This window comes from Equus caballus, chromosome 7, assembly GCF_041296265.1.
Source record: "Equus caballus isolate H_3958 breed thoroughbred chromosome 7, TB-T2T, whole genome shotgun sequence".
NCBI lineage: Eukaryota > Metazoa > Chordata > Mammalia > Perissodactyla > Equidae > Equus > Equus caballus.
In genome coordinates this window covers 13136983-13156489 of record NC_091690.1, presented here as the reverse complement: position 1 = coordinate 13156489, position 19507 = coordinate 13136983, and the positions used below count along the sequence as shown (strand labels likewise).

The 19507-nt window shown below is 40.4% G+C and overlaps 1 protein-coding gene across 2 annotated transcripts; it reads left to right on the top strand.

Annotated features, from left to right (window-relative positions):
• Nucleotides 1-7128: 7128 nt before the first annotated feature.
• Nucleotides 7129-18386, top strand: MMP8 (matrix metallopeptidase 8). 2 transcript variants are annotated; one of them, XM_001498836.5, is made up of 10 exons: nt 7129-7338; nt 8967-9211; nt 9843-9994; nt 10082-10207; nt 12894-13055; nt 14368-14485; nt 15261-15394; nt 15962-16115; nt 16800-16903; nt 17070-18386. In XM_001498836.5, the coding sequence occupies exons 1-10, from the start codon at nt 7132-7134 to the stop codon at nt 17177-17179; spliced, it is 1512 nt and encodes a 503-aa protein (XP_001498886.2). In that variant the 5' UTR covers nt 7129-7131; the 3' UTR covers nt 17180-18386. The 2 variants fall into 2 exon arrangements, with proteins under 2 accessions (XP_001498886.2, XP_005611595.1); XM_005611538.4 differs by lacking the exon at nt 12894-13055.
• The last annotated feature ends 1121 nt before the right edge of the window (nt 18387-19507 follow it).

Genomic DNA, 19507 nt, shown 5'->3' with positions numbered 1-19507 from the left:
AAAGCAGAGTGTGCAGAACTTTAAGCACTCAGCCACAGGGCCAGCCCCCTAATAGTAGAATATTTTCAAATAAATGATTTTTAAAATAAAATAAGTCATTTGAACAGCACTTCATAGTTTATAAACTGCTTTTCATCCATTACCTCTTTAGAACACACAGCTATCCTGTGAGACATTTTCATATCCAATTGTCCAAGAACTGTAATCCTTCTCTCTCATTTTGCACTATGTGCTAGTGTGCTAAACATTTCCATGCACAATATACAATCTTCACAACATTCCTATGATGTAGGTGCTATTATTACCACCATTTCACACACGAGGAAACTGAAGCTTAGGGAGATGAAGTGAGTTGTTCAGGGTCCCACAACCGTAAGTAGCTAATCAGGGATGTGAAACTGAGGCACAGAGATAAAGGAACTTGTCCATGGTCAAGTAAAAGGGGTCAAACCCAGGTCTCCAGAGATCTACTCACATGCAAAAGATAAGCTGGCTTCCTGTGAGGGCCCTCAGGCTTGCCTCAGGCTCCTCTGACATTCTGTCCTCAGCACTAGGCAATCACGTTTGCAGAATTTGGAGGAAGGAAGGGTTAGAATATTCCTACAGTGACCTTAGTGCAACCTTTGAACTAAAGAAGCTACTAAGGTCAAAGATCAACTCCAGTCTATGACTACGTTGAGCTTTAATGGAAAGAACTTTGGAGTCAAAGTTATGAAACCAAACTTGGACCCCAAACTCCACCTCGATTTATACACCTGCCAGCTGTGTGACCTTGGGTAATTCATTTAACCTCTCTGATCTTCAGTTTCTGTATTGTTTTAAAAAAGCCATACTAAGAGATGAAAGTGACTTTGCAAAGGCACTTACTACAGGCTTAAAATGGGTGTTCAGTAAATGCTCAAATGATATATATTTTTGGCATTGAAAATCAAAATGGGGACGAGGGTGAGTACAGGTTTTCCTGGGATTATAGGGCATAATCTCCTAAAAGCCTATTCAAACCACACGCAGACCCACAGATCCTAAGGTGCCGTTCTCTGTGCAGTCACTACACACATTTACTGACCGCCCCCGATCTCTTCTCGCTGAAAATTATTGCCTGTGGGAGGCAGAATAATGGCCCCAAAGGTGTCTCCACTCTAATCCCAGGAGTCTGTGAATATGTTAGTCTACATGGCAAAAGAGCCTTTACAGGTGTGATTAAGGTTAAGGACTTTAAGATGGGGAGAGTCGCCTGGACTGTCCAGGTGAGCCCAATCTAATCACACGAGCCCTTAAAAGTGGAGAACCTTTCCCAGATGCGGTCAGGGAGGGGACAGGATGATGGAAGAAGGGTTAGAGAGGAGCAACCTTGTTGGCTTTGAAGATAGAGGAAAGGGAACATGAGCCACGTCATACGAGTGGCCTCTAGAAGCTGGAAACAGATTCTGCGCTGGAGCCTCCAGGAGGTAATGGAGCCCTGCTGACACCTTGATTTTAGCCCGGTGAGACGCACACCAGCCTTCTGACTACAGAACTATAAGATAAGACATTTGTCTTGTTTTAAGCCACTAAGCTTGAGGTAATTTGTTACAGCAGCCATAGGAAACTAATATATTGCCCTTGATAAGCCAATCATCCAAGGGTGTATGTGGTGTCTTTCTGATATTTTAGGCTAAAAAAATGAAACTAAGTTAAGAACCATTGATCAAGCCGACAGAGAACAGTATACAGTGGGGGCCCTATAGCCACGAGACAGAGTTAATTCAGATGAGTTCTCCTAGACTCTGACGACGCCAGGTCATGTGGAGGCTGGGCTGGGAGGGAGTACGGAGCGGTGGGAGGTGTGAGGACATGCAGCTCTGGACTAGGCCTCCAAGAAGTCTAACTTTGAGGAAAGAGAGCAAGGACCATAACTTAAGGGGTGAGCAGGGTGGAGAGAAGGCTATTGTTTTGTTTTGTTTTAATAGAGAAAGGCTGATGGCATTTGCAGGCCAAAGGTAAGGTGCTGATGAGGGGAAAAGAAAAAGAGTGGGGAGAATGTATAAAGAAAACAGGTTCTGGTATAGAAATGCAGAGAAAGACCCATAGATGCACTAAAGGACCGTTATCAGGAATCAGGATCAGGGAAATTAGAGACTGTTTATGGGTGGAAATGAAAGAAACTGAGGCAATTTGCCTAAGATAGGAGATAATATAATTTTCTTGGTATAGCTGGGCATGAGATTAGACTATCAAGAGTGGAAAAGATTTAGAAGAGATATACCTCAAGAAAAATGAAAAATGAGACATCCCAGCCACAGAGCTGGAATGATGGAGAAGGGAGAAGTTTGGCAAATTCAGTGAGCAGTTTCCTGCCTCCAAAAACAGAGCAACTTGGAATGGAAACACTTATCATGTCATGGTCTGTTCCCATGGGTCTCTGCAAACTCCTTTGTGGTTATTGACTATCAGTGGGTCATTTCCTCCATTTTGACTTATCCTCAACATCCTCCAGTTGGGAGCAGAGCTGAAGTAGGGGAAGAAATGGAAATATTTGAAGCTAATAAAAACGGTAGGGATTAGATCCTCATTGCTGACTGTAGCTACCTCTCACTTGCCCGGGCCATCACAGCTACCCAGCCAGGCTTTATTGGCCTCATCTGCCTGTTGAATTTACTACCACAGCTTTTGTAAGTCACCTCCAATTCCTTCAAGCCTCAGCTCTAACCTGGCTTCCACCTGCCCTACCCAAAACAACAGCTCTTACTTTATCCAGATAGCTGATATTATCCAATGTGGATTCCCTAGTGTATATTTGTGATGTGAATGGCTACCCCTGGAGATGTGTGGTGTGAGGCCCCAGGTTTCCCTCTGTCCTCCTCAACCTCATTTTTTTGCCATCCATCCTTGCAATGTCCTCATAATCCGTCACGGAAACTCTTATGGCATCTTTGAATTGTTCTCCTTACTTACAGCTTGTCCTCACCCCAGTCTGTCCTAGACTCTATGGCCAGCTTAGCTTTATTAACTCAGCTCAGATCCTCACTTGACCCAGGAGCCAAAAATGACTGCTCGCTACTGACCTTTTGATGTTCAATTCCTTTCCCTCCGCCATCTGGTTCCAGCCAACCATTCCAACCTGCTTCTCTATAAATGCTACACTTATTCGCCCATAACCTTGTTAATTCCCACACATAACACAAAGTTTCTCATCTGTCTGCCTTTGCTCTTTGTTTCTTGCAATCCCACCCTCAGTCACTCTAATCTCAATACCAAAATTCAATTCATCATTCAAAATTCACCTTGAGGGCTGCCCCCTCCATGAAGGCTTTGCTGATCTCTCCAGGAGGATGTGACTCTTTCTTCTTTTAAACCCTTAAGGTGTGGACATTCACCTTTCTTGTTGTATGTTTTCTATTCTCTCTTACAACAGAGTTTATTAATTCATTCTCAGGGTCACCCGGGATGCTCTCTAAAATTCTGCATGCCTGGGCCCCACCCCAGAAATTCTGACTCAGTAGCTAGAATGGGGCCCACCTATCTGTATTTTTAACATCACTTCTGATGTAGAGCTGAGACTGCAAACCATTGCCTTATTTTGAATTTTTCCTCACTGAAAGAACAAAGGGGATTACTAGGAAGGATAAAAGGAAAAGTAAGTTTGAATCAGATCTCTGAATCAGTTTCCTTATCTTTAAAATGGGGATAATAACTCCAACTTCTTTGGGTTGTTATGAAGCTTAAGGGAGATAACAGATAGTGAATATCTAAGAGTCCTAGAAAGTGCAGACACTTAATACATACCTTTCCATCACTTGATAATAAAAACTGCCAGCTCAGCTTAGCACAGTGTTTAATACATGACGTTTTGTGCAATTTTAACTTGACCATTTATACTCTGTGTAAAGCATGTGTAAGTTACATGCGTATATCCCCTGGCCGCAGTGAGCACTGGATACTGCAAGAAGCTGTATGGAAGTTACTTCATCACTTGGTGGTTTAACTTTGAAGCACTTCTCTTTCTGCAAAAAAGGACCCTTTCAACATTGCTAACTCAATTCACAGAATGGACACATGAATCAGCATGGCCATAATTTCACAACGTTCATAATATGAAGAAGATACCACACTGGAGTGCTTACACAGAGCTTTTTACATATACTTTCTCATCTAATCCTCTTGATGCTGTACGAGGGAGATGTTAATGTACCAGTTTTATAGATGTGGAAGTTGAGGCTCAGAAGTCCTTAGATAACTTGCCAAAAGTTTCATAAGTAGGAAGTGACAGAACTACAATTTGAACCTAGCTAGTATAATTTCAAGTCTAATGCTCTTTACTTTTCACCACAGTTATGACCCTGACAATTTTACTGTTAACTTGATCAAGGTGTGTAGACATCCATCCTGATCGTCAGAGTTCAAAAATGCATGATGCAGAGGACATTTTGCCTTGGCTTATGTGAATCAGATTAGCCATATGCTTCACTGGGTGTACTTGGATGCTTCGTGCATGCTAGTTCCTCTACTGGATCACATTCCTCATTGGCAAACTCCTACTCATCCTTTAGATTCAGGTACACATGAACACCTCCTGGCAGCTTTCTCTGCTACCTATGCCCATCCCAGCTGTCTGGACCCACTCTTCTTTTTTTTTTCAACTAAAGAGAAAACAAAATATTTCTATCAATCAGTTTCATCTCTTCAGGCCTAAAATACAGCTATAAAAATACAGCCTGCTATTGCTGCTGTGGAAAGCACATCAGATGATCAGACTAGGTTGCTGCCTACAGGGGGTGGCATTAGCGAGACAGAAAACTCTTCCATTGCCTTGCATGTTTCTGTCTAAACTAAATTTCCTCCATCTTTTTACTTGCTCTGAAACTCATGTTATAGGGAACAAAACCTTCATTTTTAAAATTTGTTTGCTTGTTTGTTTGGGTTTTTTTCTGGTAAGAAATTGACTTAAAAGACAAAAAGACCCTAGGTTCACACTGAGGTGTAAAGTGACTGATAGCTGATCCTTTCCCAGAAGCAGTTTTTCCCAGTGGAGAGAGCCTGAGAGAATTCTGGGTTCCAGGCACCAGAAGGGATGAGGCACAGACACCATGGAGGTGAGCAGTGGTCAGGTGTGGAGAAAGGATGCAGAAAGCAGACATTGGAGGCCCTGAAAACAAATGTGGCCTTCTCCACCCTACATTGGGGCTGGACCTGTTGTCAGGGATCCATACCCAACAATTCTGTTTTTTAACACAAGATTTACACAAATGACAGAAAACTGAGTTCACCAAAGTTTTGGATTCTTGCTTAAATCACTTAGCATTATGTTCAGAAGAAAGTAAGTTTATAAACCTTGTAAACAAGCCAGTGCATCAAAATAACTCAACATAGGGTAGACCAATGTTAGGGCATTCTCATTAGTAGGAAAAGGTTTTCTCACTAATGCCTTAATGTAGAGGAAGCCATACCATGACCAAGTCATGTACTCAGGGAGGGTTAACGTGATCATGACCTTAGAACAGCTTGAACAACATGGGGGGCAAAGCTGCCACAACACACATACGAGAAATGGATCACCACATCTCTGCATGTCCACATTCTACTTCTTCAAGTTCTAGTTCAAATTCTATGTCCCTCATGAAGCCTTCGTTGATTCCACCAACCTTGGCCATTATACTTTCCTCCAGACTCCCACGGCATTTCGTCTGAACCACCGTTAACTTATCTCCAATAATCTAACACGCATCACAGCACCTGGTGCATGGTAGGTGGCAGGAAATGTTTATTGAGTGAATGCAGGAATCTGTATCATGAGCATTAATCTGCTGTCCAGATAAGTTCTAACCCAAGACACATTTCTTTGCATTGTTTACAAAGCTCATAAGAAACATCAGGAGGAAACTGAAGTACTTAACCACAGCATCCCAAATAGGGACATTATTTATGTATTAACAGATATTATACTTCATATATGTTGATATAGACATTTATACACAACAATACCTGCCCTCATATACAAATACATATACATGAATATATACAAAGACTGTGTGGTAACATAATCTACACGCAGGTAGAGTCAGAAGAAGTGAGACCAGGTAACATGATTTGAAAAGCATGCCCATGGGCCCCTGACCAATACAACCCCCTATGTAGCCACATTGTCTTAAAATCCTCTCAGCATCTTTCTCCCTGGGGAGTATATGACATCTCATTCTTCCTCTCCTTTGTCTCCTTCTCCAGGAACACAAGCCAAGGCGTCCCAGTTCTTGCAGGCCTGGAGCTACTGCTCCACTCTGGGCCAGCCGGGCACTCGAGTGGGAGACTACAAAACAGCCTGATGGAGGAGCTGCCAGCTAGTCTCTCTAAACATACCAAACGCGATTGAAGCCTGGCCCCTTCACAAATTTACCATGTGACTGTATAAGTCATCTCACTTCTCTGGATTTGATTTCATCTGCAAAATGCAGATAGTAATAGCCTCTACCCCCAAGGCCATGTGAGGATGGACTGAGGTAATATACATGTGTGTGTGTATATAGATCTATACGTACACACCATATATGTCTGGGACATAATGAATATTCAGCAAATGTTTATTATCGTCATCACTATTGCTTTCTTTGTCTTTCCTGTGGAAAATCCGGCCTGCAGATTGGGGATTTTCTAATACTTTGATGCCAAAATGCCATCTTCCAGAAGCTGCTCCAGGAACCCCATACAAATCCTGCTTTGTCACAGTGCATGCAGGCACACCCTCTCCTCGCACACAGCAAGGTGGGTAAGTACAGAGATTCTCTAGTTGGGCTTCTTGGTCCCAAGACCCCTCCCACTAATCTAACAATATTCCCTTGCATAAATTAACACAGCCGAGGCATCTTACCTACCCTGAAAATGTAAACCCATGGATGACTACTGTTCATTAACTTCAGGATTAGCCTCCTACTCCTTTTCCTTGACCAGACAGTTTCACAAAAGTAAATATCTAAAAACCCCAAAAGCAAAGAGTAGCAGATTGCACTTTTTTTCTGTTGAAAGACTCGTCCATTTTTGGGTACTAAATCACTTATAACATTGCAAAATTTTCAGAGTGTAATTGACCTGTGTTGCTTCACCTTCCTGATGTGGCAATTGTTTAAGACATGGCTTTATAAGGGACCAGAAGAGAGACACATGATGCAGCGAACCTCAGGGCACCCACCAGGGCAAGGTCCCTACTCAAAGGGGCCAAGAGGAAGGCCAGGAGAGGCAGTGTTTGAGGAAAAGGCCATGTTCAGTCTGAAGACGCTTCCACTCCTGCTCCTACTCCCCATACAGCTTTCCAAGGCCTTTCCAGTACCTCCTGAATCCCCAGAAGAGAAGAAGGCAAAAATTGTTCAGGTAAATTGACCATCAGTTGGTGGGCTGTTGATTTGCTGGTTATTAGAAAATTGTGTGGGTTGCTTTCTCTTTTTAGTTAAAATGGACTGAAAGAAATTCTCTCGATGATTTGAGGTTGAATGTCTCGTTTCAGTGATTTGGAAGGTTCCGAGCTGGGCCCTCTAAAGGCCAGGCATGAGAACAAGCCAGGCTCTTCAAAACCTGGGAAAATACTGCTGCTGAACTTCCAGCTCGGGAAGCCTTTTAGGAGAAATGGTTTTAATTACAAAACTAAATTATTTTCTTTCTCACTTACCTAGGATTTTCCCTTTCAGTATATCTGCAACCCAGTTACTACACGTGTGATGCTTTCTATATGGACTTATCTTTGCAGCCAAAACTCCCAGGTGTAGAAGAGAGCATGAGGATGGGACAGTATAAGTCCATAGTGTACCCAGATTTCCTAACATCAGACTATGGGGCTGTTTATAAACATGGAAGTGCTAAAAAAGCAAAACCAATATTTTTCCATTGTTTCACAGTGTGAAAGTCAGCCTACATTTTTAAGAAACACAAGGGAATGTTATCACCAATTTGTCAAGCATAATGTTTTTAATATTACAGTTTTAGAAAAGCATTATTCTTGTTGCTTTTTCTTTTACTTATTTTTTTAAGTCTCTTTCAATGGTAATAGTAACCCCTAGGCTAACAGCTAATAGCTAAGTGCTTACTCTGCAACAGGCACCCTGCTAACCATTTCACAAACATCTCCTTTCATCCTCACAACCCTGTGAAGGGGGTATTATTATTCCACTTTAGAGACTAAAGTAAATCTTAAGTCAGTTAAGTGATATGTCCAAGGACTCATAGTCAATCTGTGGCAGAGCCAAGATTTGAACCCAAACCTATCTGATCCCAAAAGCTGTGTGAGCACAGAAGTGCTCGGTCCTGTGTCACTTGCAAAGTTTCAGGCGTTCACAGGCTGCTCAAGGTAAGAGAAAGAAGTCTTACAGTTGGCTTAACCCCCCCCGAGAACCTTTACCCCCTCAGGAGTGTTGGCCCCTTCCAAAGAGTGACTGTGGTAGATAAAATGCTCATGTCAGTGATACTGCTATTGCCCTGAATCATATCTGGAGTTCTGCTTTTAAAATTGTCAATTTTCATTTGAGAAGCAGCATGGTGACTTGGGACCTGAATTGTCATCTTGGCAAGTTCCTTCCTTCTCTGCACCTCCATTTCTTCCTGAGGATGAGTAATACAATAGTGAAAAGAGGATTAAAAGAGAGAATCTGCATTGATGCAACTAATACCTCAAGAAGTCAATAAATGCTAATGCTATTTTTTTCAATAAAAATAAGAAGACAGTCTCCTGACTGTATACTAGCATTTTGCTTGAGGACTTGGGCCTCATCCCTTATGAAATAGCCATTTTTATGCATAAACATTAAGTGGGGCACTGGGCAGGGGCTGTTCTTTCCAATAGGCACCGTTCTCTCAAAGTCAACCTGGCAATTTGTGTTTTGTTCCTGCGGCTATCAGGTTAGTAGCCCGGGTTTGACCTCTGCAGAAACTAAGAAAGGAATGCAAAATGCCCAGAGAACTGAAGGTAATTTCACAGCAAGTTTCCTTATATGTTTGTCTTTATCCAGAATTACCTTGAAAATTTCTACCAATTACCAAGGAAAGGATATCAGGCTGCAAGGAAGAACAGCACTAGCATGGTTGTTGAAAAGCTTAAAGAAATGCAACGATTCTTTGGGTTGAATGTGACAGGGAAGCCAAATGAGGAAACTCTGGAAATGATGCAGAAACCTCGCTGTGGAGTGCCTGACACTGGAGAGTTTATGATAACCCCAGGGAACCCCAAGTGGGAACGAAATAACCTGACCTACAGGTGATATTTCTAGGGTTTCAGAATTCATTCATTCGACCAGTATTTTTGAGCTTTTATGATGTGCCAGACAATGTTCCAGGACTTGGGATACAGCAAAGACAAATAAATATCCCTGCCTTTATAGTTTAGATTCTGGTGAATGAGTCTGAGAATGAAAGGGTAAAAATCCCATGATTCTTTTCACTCCAAAGCCTGCCGCTTTTGTCTTCCTTCTCTAACAATCTAAAGAGGATGATGGCAGTGTTAGGCTTAATCACTGCTCTAGAGAATCTAGCCCCACCTTGCATGCCTCCTGTTGATGATAATGATACCCAATATTTGTTGAATACTACTATTTGCCAAGTATGAACTAAATACTTCACGTGTATTTAATCCCCACAACAACCCTCTGAGAGGGATACTATTTTACTATCCTCATTTTATGAATAAGGATACTGAGTTTAAAGACATGTAGTAATTTCTCTAGAACCCACATCTGTCTTCAACCCCGAGTCCCGCACTCCTTCCTTATACTCTCTCTAGTGGTAACACTTCATGTATGCAACTCACTCCAAAACAGAGTAACTCAATCAGTTGATAGACTGCTGTTCTGAATAGTAATGAACCCTCCACACATCTTCTCATTTTGAAGGATTATTAACTATACCCCACACTTGCTGCTAAGGGCTGATGTTGAAAGAGCTTTTGAGCGTGCCTTTGAAGAGTGGAGTATAGCATCATCCCTGAAGTTCAAGAAGATCTCACAGGGAGAAGCAGACATCAGGATTGCTTTTTACCAAGGAGGTAGGCTCGAAGCAGTCCCGCTCAATTTCGCTTTCCCTGGTTAACCTGAGACACGGCAAGGGCCTAATACAAATTGTTTTATTTCAGATCATGGTGACAATTCTCCATTTGATGGACCCAATGGAATCCTTGCTCATGCCTTTCAGCCAGGCCCAGGTATTGGAGGAGATGCTCATTTTGATGCAGAAGAAACATGGACCGACAACAGAACAAGTAAGTTAACAAGGTTATGTCCACATGCAGATTCTGAATGAACCTTTGCCACATTAGAATACCCCCTCCACACACACATACACACACACACACACACATCCAAGTTATTGTAACATTTCAAACTCACACAAACTGACCATTTAAAATTTTTGCTACCTCAAGATACTGAGTCAGTTTAAGTTTAAAAGAATCCTGAAGCTAATTACTGACCTTGCTTCCTAGGGCAAGAATCAGAAAGCTACAGCCCATGGCTAAATCCTGCCTGGTTCCGTTTGTATAAATAAAGTTTTATTGTAAAAGGGCCACACTTATTTGTTTATGTGTCATCTATAGCTGTTTTTATGCTGCTATAACAAAGCCGAGTAGTTGCAACAAAGACGGTATGGCTCACAAAGCCTAAAATATTTACTATCTGGATCTTTACAGAAGAAGTCTGTTGACCATTGCTTTAAAGTATACATTTTTTAATATTCTAAAATTTAATGATGTTTGAAAACGGTCTCTATTTTTGGAAATTCAGAAATAATTGAGTTGATTTAGGAAACTGTCCTGCTTAGAAGAGCAGCCATTTTTTTTTTCATCTAGTTATTTCACCTTCATGGAGCTCTTTTTCAATGGTATGCCAACCACGCCTTTTAGGAGAAGACTCGGAATAATAAGAGTTGGACCATCTGAAGGGAAGAATTGAGGATAAGGACTGGTATATCCAGACCACACGGTAATTCACAAGGCCATGGGGTAACAATACACCACAGAACACTTTTTAGAAAATAATAGGAAAGGCATCTTTTTTCTTTCCTTGAGACCTGTTCCTCCCACCATTTTCTCAACATATCTTTTGTGAGTATTTATTCTACCTAAGTCCCTACACATAGCTCCTAGCAATGTGTACCAGAAAATAAATAACACGCTCCACTACTTTGCATTCCTCTTGCCCTCCCCACTAGTTCAGACAGTCATTACCCTCTTACCTGAACTAAATGATCCAGATTCCCACCTGGACTGTTCACCTTCAATCTCTGCTTCCTCTAATTTTTCCCAACACTGCAGCAAAGTTTGTCTTTGGAAAGCCCATCTCGGATTACATTACTCTCCTGCTTGAAACTTCCAGTGTTTACATTTTCTGGGTGAAATAAAGTCCAAATACCTTCACTCGGCATTGAAGGCTCTTGGTGACTTTCCAATCTCATCTTTCGTGACTTGTCTTCATATTTGATTTACACTAGTCACATTACATGTTCACTGTTCCTGAAACACCCCATGTCCTTTCCAATTTCCCTACATTTGTCCACATTATCCTCTTCCTAAATACCCTTCTGCACACCCCAATCCCCACCTTTCAAAATCTTTCTCCATGCTGTGTGACATGCTGCTCCCTGTCTTTTCTTTCAGCTGGAAATGAGGCCTCCTCCTCAGAATCCTAGCAGACTTTGTTTCTCCTTCTCTAACTGTTCTCCTCATTGTTCTATACATTCAAGTTGTTTGCACACATCTTGCTTTCCAGACTATGCATCACAATTCCCCCAGAGTCCCTCGCCTAATACTCCAGGCACTCAAAGATGGTTTTCAAAATGCATTTATGAATGCAAAAATGGAAGGATGTGTGATGATTGAGAAAGCAATTCTTGGAGCTTGGGTAGAATTTTACTAGGCTAATTATCCCAAGGAAGTTGGATGTTGTGGTAAGAGCAAGGGTCTTGCGATCATATCCGGGTTCTACCCTGGCTCTACCACCCACTAGTTGCAAGACCAATAATAAAATCTGTGGGCTTCAGTTCCTTTACTTTAAGAATATTTCTAACAATACTTCATCAAAATGTTGGAGGCTTAAATAATATTACACTTCCTAGCTTATAGAAAGTACTCTGCAACTATAATTACGTTTTTAAAGTTGGCATGTAGGGAAATAAAAAATGTGTTTGTAAGATGGCACACAAACTGGCTGGAGTGAAGGATTCACGTAAAATGTCAAGCCCACAAATGTCTGCTGGAGCCAAGTGGAGAAGTCTTGGACTTTATTTGATAGGAAGTGCAAGTCTTGAAAGTTTTTATGTTCCCACTTGTGAAAGGCACTCTGCTTGCGGGAATTAAAAGATGAGGGAAGGGAAGGATAAGAGGCAGGATTTGTCTCTTTCTGGTGGAGTTCCTGGAGCTGCTTGGAAAGCTCAGGATCAGGGAAAAGCTGGTGCTAGGCAATGCGTGATTACGGAGTCAGTGAGTTGGCTCTGCATCTGAGGCTACCCCGCTGCCTGGCAGGCTTCTTTTCTGACTACCTGTTCACTGAGACTTTACTAATGGGGCTGAGGGCCTGGGAGATTGGAGAGGGGTGTATGTGGGTGCACAGGAGGAGAGGGCTTCTGAAAGTTACAAGACCTGTGATGGCTCTGCCATCGTTTCTCTAAGCCTCAAGTCAACATCCATGACATATGGGAATCAGAATGAAGGCAGCTTTACTTCCTTCTAAGATTTGATGAGAATCTCATATTCACCTAATCTCAATTTATAACTCCTATCTTGATTCTTTCCAATCTCCATTTCTCCAGGTACCTGAAGGGAAAATGTAAAAGGCAGGGGAAGGGCTGTTTCCCCAGGGCAGTTTTGGCTTGGAAGCTGCATTCCTTGAGATCATATTTCCACCACCCTTGATTCCACTCAGAGCCATTCACCACACATGCTTGCATTTCAGATTACAACTTGCTTATTGTTGCTGCCCATGAATTTGGCCATTCCTTGGGGCTCGCTCACTCCACAAACCCTGCTGCCTTGATGTATCCCACCTACGCTTTCAGGGACCCCAGCACCTACTTGCTCTCTCAGGATGACATCAATGGCATTCAGGCCATCTATGGTAAGGTCATCTGAAGAACACTGCAGTGCATGGGGAGACCTGGGCATGTCAAGCATGTTCATTGCATTCTTGTCTATGGTGGTGGTAGTTGGAGCGCACCTGCGAGTCTATCAGGAGGAGAGTATACAGGTAAAATGTGGTGGATGCACACCATAGAGTAATATGCAGCAGTTAGAAATTCTGAATTAGAAGTACATATGACAACAACATAGAAGGGTCTTTAAAACATTGTGCTTCATGAAGAAGAATGATACATATTACACAGTATGTAAATTAAATTACAAAATATATGAATCTACATAAATTACAAATGCATATAGACAAAACTTGGCATTTTCAAGAAAAATGCTAACAAAAAGATATATATTGATCACATTAAGATTGTTGTCTGTCGGGGAAGGTGGGGAATGGAAATTTGGAGTATGGAGAGAAAGAGAAACTTTTCAAGGAGGGATATAGAGGCCTTCGGCCCTGTTATAAGTACTTTCTGGGTAAGACCACTGCACCTCTCCTCCCTCTTGCCCTTCTGCCTCCTAGTGGCTGTGAGTAAGAACAGGAAACCACAGAAGAAGTTTGTGACTCTAAAAGTGTTGAAGGGAAGGGAAGGAAAGAGAATGGAAAAGAGTGGAGTGGAATGGAATTGGAAAAGGCATGCTCCTCTCTCTGGTGGGACAGCATTATAAAACCAAGCATGCCAGGGTACCACAACTAGGGAATTTTTTCATGACAGTAGGATTTTCAGGAATGACAAGACTTAGTCTAACTGCCTCTACTCCTCAACTCCTTTTCTCCTCAAAACATCTCCTTCCCTTGCTTAACCCATGTTTTAAATTTTCTTAACTGTTAGGATAGCCCTTCATTCTGCAATGAGAAAACATATTTAAATACAAATACTTATAGAAGAAAATATTGCTAAACTTTGACTTAGATTTATGCTGTGGGGTAAAAGACTGATATGAACTCCTTTCCTGAAGGTGGATTTTAGTGGAAGGAGGAAGTGGATAGTGAGTGACCACAACACAGAAGAACCAAGATGAGGGAGAAGGATGGAATTAGGATTTTAAAGAGGGAGGAAGCATAGAATGCAAATTTCTTTACTTCGCAACTTAACCTGGAACTGTCCCTGAAAATCACCATTACTCTTATTTTTAAAAAAACAAAAACTGTAAGTGGGCCAAATGTACAGTTACTTTAATGCCTTGTGGGATGATAGTCTGGTAGAATTTCTCTTCAGGTGAAGACGCTACACCATCCTGAGCAGGGTCTGAAGTACACTGAGTCACACTGGACTGTTTTTTTTTTTTTTTTCCAGGACCTTCAAATGACCCTATCCAACCAACTGGATCAACCGCGCCCACCGCCTGTGACCCCAGACTGACATTTGATGCTATCGTCACACTCCGCGGAGAAACGCTTTTCTTTAAAAACGAGTATAAGATTGAACTATTCCTTCGTTTGACTTATTTTACTGGCATAACTTAAAACTGGATTCTAATTAAGTAACATATCACACATCACTCAGATTTTCCTTTTGAATTCCATGCACATGCATCTCATTGGAATTTACAGTGTTTTCTGCATAACTAAAAACATCCATGAAAAGAAAAGAAAAAACTAAAACATTCATAAACATTCAGATGTTTGTGATATCAGATGTAAGCAAATGTGGACTCTAGCTGCTTAGGAGCCCCATAGCTGGGTTTATCTGACACCAAAAGAGCATTCAGTTCCACTCAAATTCAGTCAAGTAAATTAAAATGATCACTTAATAAGCTGCAGGACAAATCATCTAACTGATTAAATTTTTCAATTTTCCAGTGGCTTTTTTGTGATTGTGTAATCACAGGCTGCGTGTGCTTGCATTGCTTTTGCTAGAATATTCTAAATAGTCTCATCGTTTTGTAGGAGCAGTAATCAAAGAGACTAACAAAATAAGACTTGTCAATGTGTGAGGAGGTGACAGTGCAAAATATAACCAAATAAGGTCACTTCTTTGACATCCTTTGAAAACTGTAAAGTACTTAACATATGGACAATATCACCATAAAGCATGGCTATATGTTGGTTACTGTGCTAGAAACTATGCGTTCACTATATTGTCATATCCTCCCAGCAATCTTATAAGGGCCAGTATTAGCCCAAGACTCACAGAAGCTGCCTACTTAGACAACTGTGTGTGTGGTTTTCTCTCCTGTGTTCCATTAGGTACTTTTGGAGAAGGCATCCCCAACTGCCAACAGTCGAACTCAATTTCATTTCTCTGTTCTGGCCATCCTTGCCAAATGGTATACAGGCGGCTTATGAGGATTTTGACAGGGACCTAATTTTCCTATTTAAAGGTAACTGCCTATGGTTTTCATCTTATTTTAGTGGATTTTAAATGGAGGGAAAGGACTTCTTTGTGGTCCCTTCTGGGTTCAGAGGAGGTGAGCCAGTGAGAGAGTGTTACGCCGGCCAGGGTTTTGTCAAGAGACCTGGGTCGGGTCCCATCTCTGCCATGAAATGGTATGTGAACCTAAGCAGATTATACCCTCAGGCCTCGGTTTCTCATCTACAAGATGAGAAAACCATATTAGACCACCTTTGGTCTTCCTCCACCCTCATCCCAGACATAATTTTCCAAGATTCCCCAAGGCTGTAATTTAATCTCTGTATAGAAGTCACATGAGATCAGATATCCAATTATGGGGCCCTGAATGTCAAGCTAAGAAGTCTGAATTTTGTGCGGGTGCTAGGGAACCACGAGGGCCATCATACCCCAATGAATTTAACTACCACCTCTATCTTTTAAACGCTATTTTTTCTGTTTTCATTTCTCTGACAAATTTGTGCAAAAACTAAGAAGTGGTACACGTTTTGTAGGAGTGGAAAAACTTTATCTTACATATAACCTGAATCATTGGCAGGCAACCAATACTGGGCTCTGAATGGCTATGACATTCAGCAAGGTTATCCCAAGGACATATCAAACTACGGCTTCCCAAGCAGTGTCCAAGCAATTGATGCAGCTGTTTCCTATAGGAGTAAAACATACTTCTTTGTAAATGATCAATTCTGGAGGTAAGGTAAACTATTTTTTTAGTTAGAGGTTGAAACCCATCTTGCTTTACCCTATCTACAAACCACTAATAATCAGGCTTCTGAAGGTTTTAAAAATATAGGTGGTCTTTATAGGCATTCTTTTTCACAAGATGATTGACATTGTTATGGCTTTTGAAACTTTCATTTTTATAAAATTAAAATGCCTGCACGATGGTATTGAGGATTCTCTATCATGGAACAGAGCAAACCTTAATAAAGCACTAGAGTAGGATGCAAAGAGGCTAATTCTCATTTATGAGTTAAATTCCAATACTCTCAAGTAAATGTTATCCAGATAGCCTACAGAATTTGATGTCCAAGTTGGACTTATTATTTACATTTACTCAGAGAGAGAGAGAGAGACACTATGTACCAATTAAGTAAAAGCCTTAGAAAATATAAGCTCTTCTTCCTGAAAATAACACTGCACCAGCAACCAGAAGCCTATTTTAGCATTGCTGATACTCATATATTTTATAAATGTATAAATGGACCCTTAGGTAGAGAAGTTAACCATTCTTAGTCCGAGTACATAGGACGTTGTGAAGACTGAGTGAGAAAACATGTGTGAAAGCACTTTGTAAAGTATATGCAATTTAAAGAAAACTGTGATCATCATAGACTGTATTTGTCTTAAAATACAGAATATTTTTTTCTCATCAGATATGATAACCAAAGACGATCCATGGAAGCAGGTTATCCCCAAAGCATAGCAAGTACCTTTCCAGGAATAGGAAGCAGAATTGATGCAGTTTTCCAGCAAGATGGTAAGTGGAAAAAAACTATTAAGAAATTTGTTTAATTTTTTTAAATAGCACATTTGCATTTGAATGTTATATTGGGACTGGAGTGGGGTCTTTTTAATTGAAAACATCTGAGATCTTACTTCGACAAGCTAATTCAGTATATTATCTCTTTTTTTTTTTTTTACAGACTTCTTTCTTTTCTTCAGCGGACCAGTTTATTATGCATTTGATCTTAATACTCAGAGAGTTACTAGGGTTGCAAGAATCAATAAATGGCTTAACTGTAGACGAAGTTGAAGCAAAATCAAATTTTTTGTATCCATTTTCTGAATATTGCAGGGAAATCTAATTTGCGTATCCATTAAATTGTGACCTATTTATTCTTTTCTCAACAATAAATGATGTTGTTTGCTATCACTGTGTTCATTGGACATATCCTCAGTGAAAATACATTTGAAAATTCCACTGTTTGCAGAGGCTGATTTAGTGCTACGTGTTTCATCTCAGGTCAGTGAATTCATCACAAGAAGGAGATTAAGCCCTCTTCGTCACCTCTCTATTCATTATTTCATTATTTGATTATCTGACTTCTAAAATGCTCCTATATTCCAAAGTCTCTTTAAACACGTTTTAAGGCTATCTGCTACATGCAATTTAGCACTGGATTTAGGTTATAAGTAAGGATTATAAACAAGATAGATAGTACTCCTTGCGTTTATTGAAAATCTGGTGCTATTTTCCACTCTTGGAAAGAAATATTGTTGATATGTATTGTGAGTTGAATTGTGTTCCCCAAAAAAGCTATGTGCAAGTCCCAACCTCGGGTACCTATGAATGTACCTTATTTGGGACTAAGTCTTTGCAGATGTAAATAGTTAAGATGAAGTTATACTGGATTAGGGTGGGCATAAGAACTGATGTCCTTATAAGAAGAGGAGAGACACAGACACACAGTGGAGAAGGCCATGTGAAGACAGAGACAGAAATGGGAACGATGCATCTACATGCCAAGGATTGCCAGCAACCACCAGAAGCTAGAAGGAGGCAAGGAAGGATCCTCCCTAGAGCCTTCAGAGAGAAGAACATGGCTCTTCTGACGCCTTGATTTTGCACTCACAGCTTCCAGAACTATGATAGAATAAATTTCTGTTGTTTTAAGCTAGCAAGTTTGGTACTTTGTTGCAGCAGCCCTAGGAAGATAATACAGTACATCTGCACTTAAGAAAATGAATCAACACAGAATGGCAAAGTTGAACCCCCATAAGGATTATTAGCCTCTTCCCAGGGGAGCAGCAAATAGGAGAGGTACCACTTCCTCTCCTGCCTCCTCCCTGCTCTCTTCCTCTAGAGCCTAAGCAAATGGGCTAGTTGGATCTGTTGTTCCTTATTTCTTTTTTTTCCCTGGTGTACTCAGTAGGACACAATTTACAGACAACTAGAGTCTGCACAAACAGAACAGCGCTGGGCACAAAATTCAATAAATCTCATTAAATTGACTTAAACTGAGCTTAGATGCATACATTTACTAAAGATTCTTTTCTGTTAAGAACTTTAAGACCTGTGGGATGATAGAGACTAGTCTAGACACCAAAATCATTATAATATTTGTAGTTTTTAGAACATCATGTAGCTTATTATACAATAAATGTGAATTGTAAAATACATGTATCACTAGCACATCCTATTTTCCTTTTCTATTAAAGTTTTTAAATCCACAGATAATTTAGTATAATTTGGCACCTCATTCTGGTTCAAAAATTATTAAATACGTTCAAAATAAATATTTTAAATGACTGACATGATCTGCTATAATTTCTTAAGATTCTACCACATAGTTTATCTAAAGTAATAAAAGAAATAGCAAATTTCGATATATTTACAGCATTTTATTCCCTTCTCAGAATTATTATAACATTGATATTAAACCTTAGATATTGCTTCACAGGTCATGAAATATTTTATAAATATTCAATGTCATCAAAAAATTCCCTCAAATATGTCAGCACATTATTCTCAACTTATTTTACAAGATCAGAAAACAAACTAGGACATACTATCATTTCATTCATTCATTCACTCAACAAGAATGAATCACCTACATGTCCCAGGTGCTGTGCTGGGGGAAGTGAGAGAGATGTTTAAGTAATTTATTACATCAAGGTAACAAGACTGAAAGGACCTGTAAGAACAGGGTATTTCATTTTTAACAGTCAATTTCAGACTATCATGTTTTCTAGAACTTCCTATGCCAGTTTGCACAAGCACAAAGATGGGAGATTCACCTTCTCAGAACACCTACCTGCTAGTTATACTAGCTAGTTATGATAAATTCATGGCCTAATTCTCATCTAAACATTTTTGAGATGAGAATTGAGTTCGTCCTATTTCTTTATATTTCACGCAGTCATGAGAAGTGAACACTGTGCATTTTGCCACTTGCCTCCCTTTTGTCTGGCATTAGTTTCTGAAAATGTCTGAATTCTCCAACAAAGTTAGAGTGGCATCTTATTCACACTTGCATTTACAGTGATAGGGGAAATAGTAGGTGCTCAATAAACGTTTGATATTTACCCTAGTTAATTAGGGTAATCTGATTCCTAATTCAATTGTCTTTTCATGATACTA